Source organism: Nyctibius grandis, chromosome 1, assembly GCF_013368605.1.
Source record: "Nyctibius grandis isolate bNycGra1 chromosome 1, bNycGra1.pri, whole genome shotgun sequence".
Taxonomy (NCBI): Eukaryota; Metazoa; Chordata; class Aves; order Nyctibiiformes; family Nyctibiidae; genus Nyctibius; species Nyctibius grandis.
In genome coordinates this window covers 57,375,663-57,388,460 of record NC_090658.1, presented here as the reverse complement: position 1 = coordinate 57,388,460, position 12,798 = coordinate 57,375,663, and the positions used below count along the sequence as shown (strand labels likewise).

The 12,798-nt window shown below is 44.6% G+C and overlaps 1 protein-coding gene across 1 annotated transcript; it reads right to left on the bottom strand.

The window, feature by feature from the left end:
• Nucleotides 1–317: 317 nt before the first annotated feature.
• LOC137670123 (solute carrier family 22 member 2-like) lies at nucleotides 318–11,780 on the bottom strand. The gene is made up of 11 exons (XM_068412812.1): nucleotides 11,370–11,780; nucleotides 8,996–9,099; nucleotides 7,721–7,875; nucleotides 5,412–5,580; nucleotides 4,324–4,438; nucleotides 4,112–4,218; nucleotides 3,781–3,995; nucleotides 3,265–3,373; nucleotides 2,080–2,192; nucleotides 893–992; nucleotides 318–384 (listed from the first exon to the last, which is right to left on the bottom strand). The coding sequence occupies exons 1-11, from the start codon at nucleotides 11,778–11,780 to the stop codon at nucleotides 318–320; spliced, it is 1,665 nt and encodes a 554-aa protein (XP_068268913.1).
• Nucleotides 11,781–12,798: the final 1,018 nt, after the last annotated feature.

The following is a 12,798-nucleotide window of genomic DNA, read 5'->3' as shown; positions in this document are numbered from 1 at the left end:
AGTCAGACTTTGTGGAGGCTTATAAAGTTTTGTTGGGATGGACCCCACCATCCCCAAGTTAGATCTGCCCCCATGTTGAAGTCCACACAGCTGGTATGAAAAGTTCCCAGCTCTGAAACCTATTTATATTACAGTGTACAGAGAGGGAAGCAGCTATGCAGTAATAAGGACAATCCCATCAGAAATCCCCAAACATTGTAAATAAAGGATAGGCAGACAAAAAAAAAAAGAGGCAAGACAGGAGAGAGTATTTATTCCAGTTTGTCTTTCCATGCTAGCGCCTTAAAGCAGGCTGCTCAGAAAGAGTTATGTCGTCTTCAGTCATGTGCTACTTCTGACGTTTGGATGTGGAGATAGATCTTTTTGGCCTTTGGAGCACTTTGCCTGCAAGAATAACAAGACACAAGCAGCAAACCAAGAATGAAGGTGTTCAGTGAGCACGTAACTTCAGGTTCTTCACTTGCCCTGCCTCTTCCCCAGAGAAAATGAGCAGCTAATCCTCAAATCCTCTAGATTTGTTCTGGCTCCTCAGCACTTACTGGTGCTTCACTCACTGCATGAGTAGCTGCTATCAGGAATGCCCTTTTTGTGTTCCACAAGATCAGTTAGGTTTCTTAAGCACAAATAACATTTATAATAATGTTGCAGTAGCTTTGAGAGACTAGTGCAGCTATTCACAGGCCAGTAAAGGCCTATGCTGCTTGTTTTCAGATGCCTAGGTAGACAAGTGGTGAAAAGAAAATCTCTCCCACTAGAGTCTGGGAATTAACTAGCAACTTCTTGGAAGGATAGGAGGCAGACAAGTAACTCCTGGGCTTCCCCAGTGAGATCTGGGCAGGGATTTTGCACAATTTCAAGTGAAATCTGCCAAGAGTTCATCATCCTGACTCACCCATGAAAGTTTTCAACATCTTCAACAGTCTCAGGCAAAACTCTTCCTTTAGTTTCAGGTAGAAGCAACACCAATCCACCCGCAATCAAACCAAGTACAGCTTCAAATCAAACAGGTGCACAAAGAGCTTGTTAGAATATACCAATTTACAGCATTTACACACTTTCTACTGTCTGGCACAAAGGATTCATAAATGGCATTTTATTTTGTTCTTCATACAAGATGTGCACATCAAGGCTCTGTATGCAAAACCAGGATGCCACCTCTGGAGGATGTGACAGCCACATGGAGACAGCAATGAGCCAAGTTCAGCTGTGAGTTATACACTGAACTACGGCATGTCAGGCTGGGCAGACCACTGTAAAGAGGAAAGAACCCTCTCTAGTCTGAGTGTATGCCAGGAAACAGATTCAACTCTTCTGCTATTTACATAACGAGACCTAGAAAATACATACACAACGTATTATCTCCTACACAATGTGATTAACTTCTCCACTGATAATTTCTTTTAAAATCTACCAAGCACCTTCCTAAACGTGCTGTCTGTTAAAAGCTTCATATTGCCATTCAAGACATTTTTCTACAAATAGTGTGCTGATCTAAAGATTCAGAAAAGTTTTGCAGACTCTGACCTTAGAGTTCAGGTCACTACTCTGCAAATGCTCATCTTGCATTTATTTACCAACCTCTTTCCAAACAGCTGGAGAACAGCCAGCTAACAGACTGTCAGAAAAGCTGAACTGAAGTAACAGCCACGCTTGTACTCCATTAAATAGGCAATTGTGTGAAATTCCAGGTTTTGGCTCCTGGAGTGAGACTATATACCTCACAGAAGAGCAGTAATTGATCAGATTTGAATTCATCAAAATATTAATCTCATCAAAACATTAGAACATTTCTCAGCTCTTTGCCATCTGTCGAACCTGTGTTCACCTCTAGCTTCCTTTAAAATGCAATAAACAATAATAAGGGCAAAGGAGACATGAATGCATAAACAAGCTCCAGGTTGTTATAAACTGGCTATGGCTTTTGTAGAAGAAAGCTATGGCTTTTATAGACAGAAAGGGGCTTCTGCTGAATTTGGGGCAACAGCTTTAGCTGCTTTTCCCTCCCTTTGAAACTTGGGCCCCGCTGCTGCACCCCAGCACTGGCCAGCAAGGAGGTAAGGTAGGTAAGGTGGCACTTACTGAAGACTATCAGCGGCAGATCATGCCAGACTTCCACCAGTCTGTAGACAATGAATGGGACAATGATTCCACCAACATCGCACAAGGAGGAGCAGACCATCACCCCAAGGTTCCTGGTTCAACAGCAAAGGGATCACGTTAGCATCATGGTACTATGGACGGAAGGGCATGGATCACATTTCTGACCCTTGCACAGGACATGCAGCTCAGCAGACCACAAAATGCCAAAATAGTTTGCAAAGCCCTAGTTTTCCACTGGTGGGTATATCCAGAAGTTATTTAGACCCAAGTATTGCAAGAATAAAAATCTTAGCAAATAGAAACGGGAGAGTATATCTGTATTTTCAAAGGCGTAAGCAAATTCCCAAGGTTAAAAATAGAAGAGAATGAGACCCAAAGTGTCTGAAGGGAGTCTCTGAATACAGTAAAAATGTAAAACCATTAGCTTCAGTACATCTTAGGTGACCCACGGCAAGGGGTGGCAAACGATCCTTCTGTTTGCTATACACCGTTAATAAAATTTAAAACTCCACTGTATTCATTATGGATAGAGAAATAAGATTAATAGAGTCTCATGATTTCATATATTGTGTAGCTTCACATAATCAGTGTCTCTCCAACGAAGAAAGGAGAAGCAAGATTCATCTGGTCAGTGCAGACATCTTCTCTGCAGGCAATGGCCTACAGTCACTGTGTAGAAAGAGGAAATTTTGAAGAAGAATTAACTCCTAAGCTTTAGATTTCTGCGGCGCACATACCTACTTCTGAGCTATTCACTCTGCAGCCCACTTAAAAATAGGGAAAAAAATCCAGTCCTTGGGTAAAGGGCTTGAGTTAACACACATTCTCCATAGCACACTCTACTCTGGACAGATCCATTTACATGTTATTTTGATTCAAACAAGAATCAAATCTTGATTTGAACCCTCATCCACCCTGGTTGTCTCCACTTTTCCCTTTATTTCAGTCACACGAGTTTCCATCTGCCTTAAAGTACATTTGTTGTCTTCAAGAATCTACTTTTTAAAGCATTTTACTTACGTTCTACCTACTTTATCTTCAGTAGTACCTGGGTAGTTCTGAAGCATTTGGGGATAACTTAGTTTAGCATAAAATGTAACATAAACATGGGCCTCAACTATTTGTTTCCAGGCCAAGTGCCAATGCGGAGGAGGATGCACCTACCTGATGTATGTTGGATACAGTTCAGTGTTTACAAAGCAAACCATTTCAAAAGCGATTGTGATTCCCATTCTCCCGATGCAGGCAGCAATCACTTTTAGCCAGTGTATGTCTGCAGAGAAAATGCATCCAGCACATTTAAAATTATCCCAGCGATTTAGCAGGAGTCAGTTAATATGCCAGTGTTTCTTTAGGGGGAACCTCTGATCCCATATCTCTTGATGTTTTTAAGGGGCGTTGTTTCACTTGTGTGGAAAGCATGAGCTGTGGCACAGGGACCCTTCCAAAGCAGCACAGGGGACCCAGGTGCTTTGAGATTTATTATTAGCAGTGCTACAAATCAACCTCATTTCTGCAGCACAAGGAGTGCTACTAAAAGTCAGGGAGGCAGCACTGATGGCGGGCATGGGTTTGCGGACCTTTGAGGCTGGACCTCAGTAAAAGAGAGAGGTGGGTGCTGTTCCCAGAGGGCAACGCCAGGGTGGGAAGCCACCACGTGGCCTTGTGCAGGTGACTCACCCTCCGGGATCAGTGCTGTGACAAGGCAGGCGGCCCCAGCCACCAGGTTAGCGGCAGCCCAGGGGTAGCGTCGCCCGACACGGTCGATGGTGATGATGATGATGAAGGCAGCTGGGAATTCCACAAGTGCAGAATAGAGGAAATCGAGATACATGTTCCCAGCGGCTACTCCCATGTGCATGATGAGCCCTTGGTAGAGGATGGAGCTTGTGAACCTAGGCAGAGAAGAACATCTGAGCTTCATTAGTCAGTCAGAGGAGCGAGGTCTGTGTCCTGCTGGAGCCTTGGTAACTAGAGCTTCAAAAACAGCTCTCCAACATTATCTTCTTACCAGTTGTACATCAAAATAAACGTGTTTTTCCTCATCTGTGGTGTCCTGACAAGGTCGATGAGTGAAGGACTCTGCTTTCCGCCATCTTCCTCTTCAAATTTAATACTCTGCAGAAGAGCCAGTACAAAGTACAGTGAGTTTCTGCTGGGAGGAACTGATGGAAGGGACTATCACGATACCTGCTTACATGCATAAGCAAACCCTGAGCTCACCTCAAAATGGGAAGGCATCTTTTTCTGATTTTTTTTAGCCATATCACTGACAATTTTCATAGCTTTGTCACTTTTTCCTTGAGAGATCAGCCACCTGGGAGACTCTGGGAGGCACCTACAATGCAAGTAGATGCTATTACATACCAAAACTTAAAGCTTACATAGTGCTCCCATGTATGGAGACTGTGGAGAGAGTGCTTTGGCTAAATAGAGGCTGGTGGTGTTTTTCTTTAGAGTGTTGTTTTGTTTTGTTTTGTGTGTTCCTCGCCCTCCTCCCCCCCCCCGCTGCGAAAAGTAGTATATCCCACTGCTGAAATGGGAAGAGGAGCAGTTGTGGTAGTGGCTTTAGTCAGAGATGAGTTTACTAAAGAGAGTAGTGCTATCATTTTATTCAGCCTGTTCACCACAAACCGGCTCCTCTTAGGGAGTCATTTTCCAGTTGTGCCATCACAGGTTAAAAAGTAAATAAGCTAGAACTGGCTTACCAATTCACAAATATGGAAAAAGGAAGACAACGAATTTCTTTCTATTATTCCTAACCCCTTGACCCATCCAGACAATTTCTCAAATCAAAGCACTCAAACTGAAAAATATCAATCAAAGAGAGAGGAAAGAATCCAAAATAAAGGTGAACCCACATGCCTTCTTTTGATTGGACCACAAAAAGCTGCAACTTTTATTCCTTAAAAGAACATGTAAAGAACCTGTTACAGTTATGTTAGCATTCAAGTCTCTCTCAATAATCATCTTTTCAGTGTAGGATCCACTAAATTATGTCAAGGCATTTCTTTTCCTTTATGAAATGCTTAATGAAGATAATATATGATATTAAAACACTCTCCTCCAGTGTTCGTCAAAGTGGTCTTTCTTTTAACCGGAAGTCAAGTGCAGCACACAGGCAAAGATGCAATAAAGTCTCAGTTGCTGAGGGGTCCTATTTGCCTCTTCTTTTTGCGGTGTACCTCCTCTTTGCACTGAGGCTCACGCAACCGAAAAGCAGTGCCAAATCTCCCTCAGTATCAAGCCCTGGGAGGCAGAAGCAGCTGGTTTTTGGGTCGTGAGCAGAGGTACAACGAAAGCCCGTTTACCAGTAGTAGAGCAGGAAGAAGCAGGTTGGCAGGGTGACGGTGAGCTGCAGCCACCGCCAGTGAGGGATGGTGTAAGCGATGGCATCAAAGACCAGGAGCCCAACGGAGAAGGCCGTCTGGTAGAGGATGCCCACCGTCCTCCGGTACTTCGGACCGACAACTTCCGTCACTGCAAACACGCACAGAGACAGGTGAATGACAGCTCAGCCATGACTGCTCAGTGCAGCAGTAACTTGCTCTGAGGGGACACTGGAAGACCAATGCTGTGTTAATGCCCTGAAGAAACTGTTTTGGTAATCCTGGTCTTCCTGGCATAAAGCCTCCAGACAAAAATCCCCTGGTGCTCACAAAGGAAGGTTTGCTTTTCCATCACCCAAACTCCTAACGAAGGAGAAAACACTGCTCCTGCTCTTACACTGGCCTAAGGCATCCAGTACTGTCCTCTGTCGTGGAAACCACCGAGTAAATCAAACATTCCTCAAAGTGCACAGATGGATTTTGCTGTAAAATCTAACGACAACCTACATAATGTATCCAACCCAATAACAAAACATCACATTTTGTTTTCTAAGTGCAGCCTTTCAGTCTGCATCTCACTCCAAGTACATAAGAAATGCCTGTACTGCAGGATGGCATACAGCTTCCTGGTCAGGAGGGCTTAACGACTCATCTGCACTTTGCAACTGCACACCACAGGATAGACCCACAGGTTATGTCTTGTTGATACAGAGCTAAAAGTAACTATGTGTGCACAAGCACACTCAAAATTTTTCATCCGGTTGTGTGATTTCAAGAAAGCAAACCAATTAGAAAAAGAACATAAAGCAGTTATTTAGCAACTGAAGAAAGTGCTGTGTTTTGGAGCCACAGATTAGCTCATACTGTTTGGCCAAACGATGCACAGAGACAAAGGCATCTCCTCAGCCAAAAGCAGCTGAAGGGTAGACAAAGTGTCCCAGGAGAGTGTGACAACAAGGTTGCTCTGCCCTTGTATGCTTCCCTGGACATTCAATATTAGCCACCCTTAGAGAGAATATGCAAGTTTAAAGGGGCTTTGGGGCTGATTCTGGGTGACTTCTCTCATGAGAAGGTTTCAAGAAGAATCTAGAAGTAACAAGGTATAACTAAGAGAAAATATCAGAATAAGGCAAGTCATTGTCCTGATAGGGATTTTATGCTCTAAAATGGCATCAAGTTCCCCAGAAGAGGTGATGAAGATTTAATTTGTGCCAGGAAAAGATCTAAGAGGCCAAGCAAGCATCTAGAACATGCAGAGGAAGGAACAATCATGTCTTGGCAGAAGATGGTCTGCATTGTGGGCCAGATGTTTTTATTTTATTTATATCGGACATCTGGATAACTGCATTAGCAAGGTGTCCCCACTAAAAGTCTTACAGAAGTTTAAGGTGTTGTCATCTACATTTTTTTCCGCTGTCACAGTGGACCGGATCACTCAGAGCTATTTGGTAGAGCCACCTGACATCCTAATCCAGATAAGGCTCTATTGGGCAGCATTTAAAATATTTAATTTGCTGCTTTGGTGATTGCTTCGTGTTGGGTATTTTTGACAAGAGCCTGAACTCCATACCAGAGAAGTCAGAGAAGCCCCAGCCAGCTCTACTGTGCACCAGAAAGTGGTCCTGAGGTGGCCCCAACCCTGCTGCCACGCAGCCGTGCTTCACCACCAGACATGCTCACGCAAGGCACTGGGAGAGGCATCTGCACAGCCTGGCTCCTCGCACTGCTCTGCAGTTCTCCGGGTTGGCCTCCACTCAGACAAGTGCGCAGATACCCAAACAGTTTGTCCTTTTCTCAGCAAGTACATGCTGTTCTTCAGTTATTTTTAGGCTGTAAAGCCTCTGTTTGCCCTTTAATGCTCTTTGTGTCATAAAAATGCCTCCAATTTTCCCCACCCTCTCCCTGCTTCTTTCACGGCCTACTCTGTCACCACCCTGTCTGCGACTGGGTTGGAGCGGCCACGGGCTGCCCCGGGGCTGTCGCCTTCCCCAGCAGTGCCCAAGAGGAGCCTGGGGGCCCAGGTCTGCAAAGAGGAGCTGCACCATAGGGGGAAGCCTATCTTGGGGTAACAGCCCTCATATACCACCGCTTGCTTGAGCTTTGAAGGCTACTGTTGCTTCTCCCTAATGACAGTGCCTGAAAAAATCCTGAAAAGTTGAAGAGGGAGAGAACTCCTTGATAAAACACCATGGGAGGCATTTTTTAAATGGCTTTTGTTTGGGGTTTTGGGAGGTTTTGTTTTCTTTGCCTTCTGCAGCCAGTCTTGCTCCTGGGAAAAGGTCTGAACTCACCCAGGATGTAGCCTGCGGTCCAGCAGCCCTTGCTGACCAGCCCTTGCAAGAAGCGGAAGATGACTATCCACAGGTAGGTGGGCACGAAGACCAGAAGGATTCCACAGACAATGTTTGCAAGAATTGTATTTAAGAGGCAAAATTTACGGCCAAACCTGGATTGGAAGATAATACATGTAAAGCAAAACCCTAGTCATGAAAACACAGGCATTTTAAACCAGTGAGAGCTTTGTACGTCTTTGGAAAAAAAAAAGAAATCCAACTTTGCTATACAAGTGATAGATACACACTGACTTTTATTCTTAGCCCATTACTTACTTACCTGCTTTTCTATTCCCTGAATTACTGTGCAACTTGCTCTGCAATTCCACAGAGGCTTTTTTAGGAAAAAGAAAAATTTCCCAAGTTAAAGAACAATAGTCCTGTATTTACATATATTTGGATTGTGACTGTTATCCCTGAATTTCAGAACAGGCAGCTTAGTAATCTGTTTTTTTTATAATGGGGTGAAAAATAAGTATGGGTTAATATTATGATTCTGATATGTCTGCATGCACCAGGTTTATAACAGATTTATATACCACAATCTTAATCTCCAAAAATCTAATATGTATGGCTCTTGTTGTGAGTGGGCTGCTTTTCACAGTTGGAGCAACTCAGAACCTGCTGTATTAACAGTCCTAGGCAGGAGGGCAACAAGCAGGGGAAAAGGGCCTTCAAATACTGGCACTGGTTTCTTTTTAACCCCAGCTGCCTGGGCTAGGGCATCTGGCTCTGCTGGCTCTGAACAGGGAGCTAAAGATGCCAGGACACAGGGATTTCTGCTTTTTCACAGAGGCTGCTGCTGTACCCGTCTGGCAATCTCTGTGTCTACTATTTTGAAGTTTCTCTAAAGGAAGCAAGATGTTTCCAAGCTGCCGCCACACAGAGTGTGACAGATCAAGTCGGGGCTCCAAACCAGCATTGCCTGGCTTTGGTTAACACCCCCGGGGCTCTGGTGTGGCACAGTAGGGAGTTTGGGGTGTATGGTCCTAAAATAGTCCTCGCAGGCTCTGTAGGAATCACCGAGAGGGAGATTTGTGCAAACCACCAGGTGTGACCTAAAAGACAGAGCACCCACTCCTCATACTGCAACTGAACATCCAGGTGGTTGACCTTATTTTCCGAAGAGCAGAGATGATAGCAGTTGCACAACTTTTCGCTGCCTTTATCTAAGCTTAGCTGCTGAACACTGATAAGGGAGGTCAGAGGGTTTTACTGTTAGCCCACACGTACCTGTCTGCTATGTAGCCAATGTTTATGGAGCCAATAAAAAACCCAGCATTCACGGAAGACTGAAAGACGTCCAGCTTCCAGGAGTCCTCACACACCAGGTTAAACTAAAGGAGCAACCACAGTTAGAAGCAAGAGAGTGAAACCAAGAGCTGGCTCACATCCACAAGTTTCGTTCGCTTCAGTTAAAGATTTTAATTTGTTTCTGTGTCAATGACCATTTTATCAGCACCCAGAAACCCTCCTGACTTAATTAAGTGTCCAACATTAAAAACAGGATCAAGCCCTTGAGCAGTTTCCTGGTTATTTCCCATTCGTGTCTCATTGCGCTTTACTGGAAAGAACATAACTGAGTAGTTACCTGTCAAGATCAGGACCTTAACTTGTGTTAGGCCTTGTTGATCAAATCAGCATGGATCTGACGATCACCCTGGGCTTTTTAAACAGCTTTTTCTGAGGCTGATGGTGAACATTTCCAAGCAGTTCTGGTTGCCTCATACCCTCGCATGCCACAGTAGTCCCTGCAGACCCCTCAGGACTAAGGGTGATGCCTTCACTAAAGGTATCCTAGAAGCTTGCAGAAGCCTGCCTCATCCTGCTTCCTGTTGGGCTCTGGCTCCCCAAAGGAGGGTGGGAGGAGGTATCTGCATCTGTCCCAGAGGCCACAGCATTTCCTCTCTGCTCTGGCCTTTTGCTCAACTAAATTGTCCTACAGCCTAATGTGTCTGGAGACCAGGTATTTTGTATCCAGGGCCAAGTTTTATACCACATGGGTATGCACACATATTTGCCATCTGGCCTTAGTTCTCTTATCTTACTTAAGTAGATACACATAAAAACTAGTGGAGAACAAGTTATTCCAAAAAGCTGTCCTAACATGACTGAGAATCCCTTCCCATCCTACTGGTAGCTGGGTTTATTTAAAGCTAAGCATCTTTAATCAATATAAAACCAGATACTCCTCCTGATGCTCTGTGGGGCTTCCCATAAGGATACTCTTCCACGTGTAAATTTTTCCTTTGAGCAAAGTAACACACTTTACTCTGCGCTGTTCTTTCCCCTGCTTAGCTGCCAGAGAAAGGGACAACATAACAGAGCCCAAAAGCCTTCACAGAAACAGTCACATCCAGAAGCAAAACACATTGCCAAAATGCACACAGAGACATGTGATGCTTCTGGTTATCCTGTGAAGGAAGCAGCCCATGGGCCTGGCCTTGCACCCCCTTTCAGAAGAAAAGGGAAGACGACTGATGTGAGCATGTCTCCACGAATCCAGACTGCAAAAGTTAACTTCCTACAATCAGGAGAGATCATGGCGGGGGCATCTGGACCACAGCAACTGCCAGAGCCTTTTGCAGCAAGATGTGCCTGCTGCGCTAATGCTTTGCAGAAGTTCTGGGTCACCCTCTGCTTGAGGTGTCTCATTTCCTCGCTTTAATATCGCACAGTCCATGATTCGGTGAAAGAAGTACACTTTCAGTACGGCACCTAAAAGCTAGCTCCAACCTCTTACAAAACTATAAATGCTGAAGTTGCTATAGCACAGAATTTACCTGCTCGTGTGTTTGTGTTAGACATGTTAGGGGAAGAATCCTGACTTCCACCGTCTCTAAAAATTTGCTGGAACTTTTTATGGCAAAATCAAGTTTGTCATCTCCAATACTGATTTGTTTTTCAAGTTAAAGCACCTAAAACCCTAAAGTACCCTAAGGAGATGAAACACCATTTTCAGTTTATTCACATGTCTTCTGAGAACACGAAATAGCCATCGTTTTTTCTGCAATTTGTTCCTGAATTAAGATGTGTAATTGTAGGAAGTGATGGATGCCCAGCACTTGCTGGGCACCTTTTCTCCCACCCATAATCATTCAATTGTATTTGAAGCAAACTTTAAAAAACTTTCTTCATTAAAAAAAAAAAAGAAATCAAGACCTTCACATGTGGGTGCAGATCCCAGGAAGACTGGGAGGTCTGTGCCATGCACCCGCTGGGGGAATTGCCCGGCTTTGTTTGTAGTGCTGCGAGCTGCTGATCCCTCACAGGCACTGTTTACACACCTCCGCCAATCGGACCTCTCATGTGACGGGAGTTTCATTCAGAACTGAACTTTATCTACCTAGGGATTTATTTGCTGAAATATGCTTTGCTCCCCAGCTAGAGATATAAGCCTCCTGAGCAGCCAAGGTAACGCTTCACAGCAAGGACAGAGGGAAGATAACTTACAAAGCGCCCTGCACAAGTTCGCAGCAAGAGGATCCCCTCGTCCAGGTAAGCAGGCGACATTTTAACACAGCCTATGCTACACCAACCCTCTCCCACCTCCCTCAGCTTGTCCGTGACTGAGGGGGCAAGGGAAGGGGAGGGTATTTGTTTTTACCTCTGTCACGATAGAGGTCCCTGGGGAGTCGTAGACCCAGCCGTCCCGGCAGGGACCAAGGGGGACTGCGCTTCGGTTGCCCACGAGGCTGCCGAGGGGGTCGGTGCAGCTGACGCCTGTCCCATTCCAGTCCACCTCGTACCTCCTGCAGCGGCTGCTGAAACTGGCCCCATGGCCGCCCCTCTCAGGAACTGTGTGATTCAGCTGCTCCTCCAGGCTCCAGCCGCACCGCTGGCTCAGCTCAGCCACCCCAGGGCTGAAGCAGCGATGCTCAGGGATGAACCCAAAGAAGACGACACCCACATACACTGGGGGGAAGGCAGCAGAAAGCAAACACAGGACAAAGAAGGTTTGCTTCTGGAACCTGTCAAATTCTCCAACATTCTCCAAAATGTCATCTAGGGTTGGCATTTCGACATCAAAACCACCCCAAAAACCCCATCTACGCCTTCTCTGCAGCACTGATATATTTAGTTGGCAGCAAAGCTATTTAAGTAACAAAGACATTTGACCAAAAGTCAAGACTAACTCCATAAATTATTAAACTACATGTTGCAAGCTTTTTTAGGTTTCATTTGAAATCAGACCTTAATTCACCCAGGGAGGATTTGCATTTAACCCCTAATCAGAGCACATACGTTGCTTTTCTCCAGAAAAGCCGCTAACAGCCACAGCACTTCATTTTTTTTTTTTTTTTTTATTAGCCAAACCAGCTCCTCAAAGAAGAGGCATTTTAAGGAGCAAGTGTAGATCGAAAAGTCCACCAATGTGCAAGCAAATGAAAAGTTTAGTGTAGCAGTTGCTGGGCACCATATGTGAACACTGCTTATCAACCAGGTTCTATAAAGAATAGGTAAGTACACTGTGAAACAGAAGTGCCTCTACATTGAGCCATGTAACAGTAAAGGCACATCTTGCCTGCAAACTCCAGTATCATGTGTGTCTGCAGACACCCTCACTCTCCACACGTCTCCAATTCCAAGGAAAACCTCTCCTACCTACATCAGGGAACACAATTTTCACCTGACCATATTTTTGCAGTGATACAAAAGATAAAAAGCATTCACTAAGGAATTATACACTGCAAATAGCTTTGGGAAGCCATAATATAAAATACTTATGGCCAAAACGGCCATTTCTTACCGTAGAAGACCTGTAAGATTTTAGGTAGAATTCATTGTGGGGCACTCCCCAAAAAATCCACATTATATCATGCTCCAATGATACTTCATGCTGTCTATGGATAAACACTTGCTATTCCAACACCTGTTGCTGACAACAGCTGCTTCTATCAGAAAGAAAAGCATACATGAATATAACATTTTAAAGATGGAAAAAAGTGAAAAATGGTCTGGAAAGTGACTTCTGTGGTTTAGGCAACCAAGCAAAAAAAAATAAATACCTCCTCTCAATACACTCCAAAAAACAA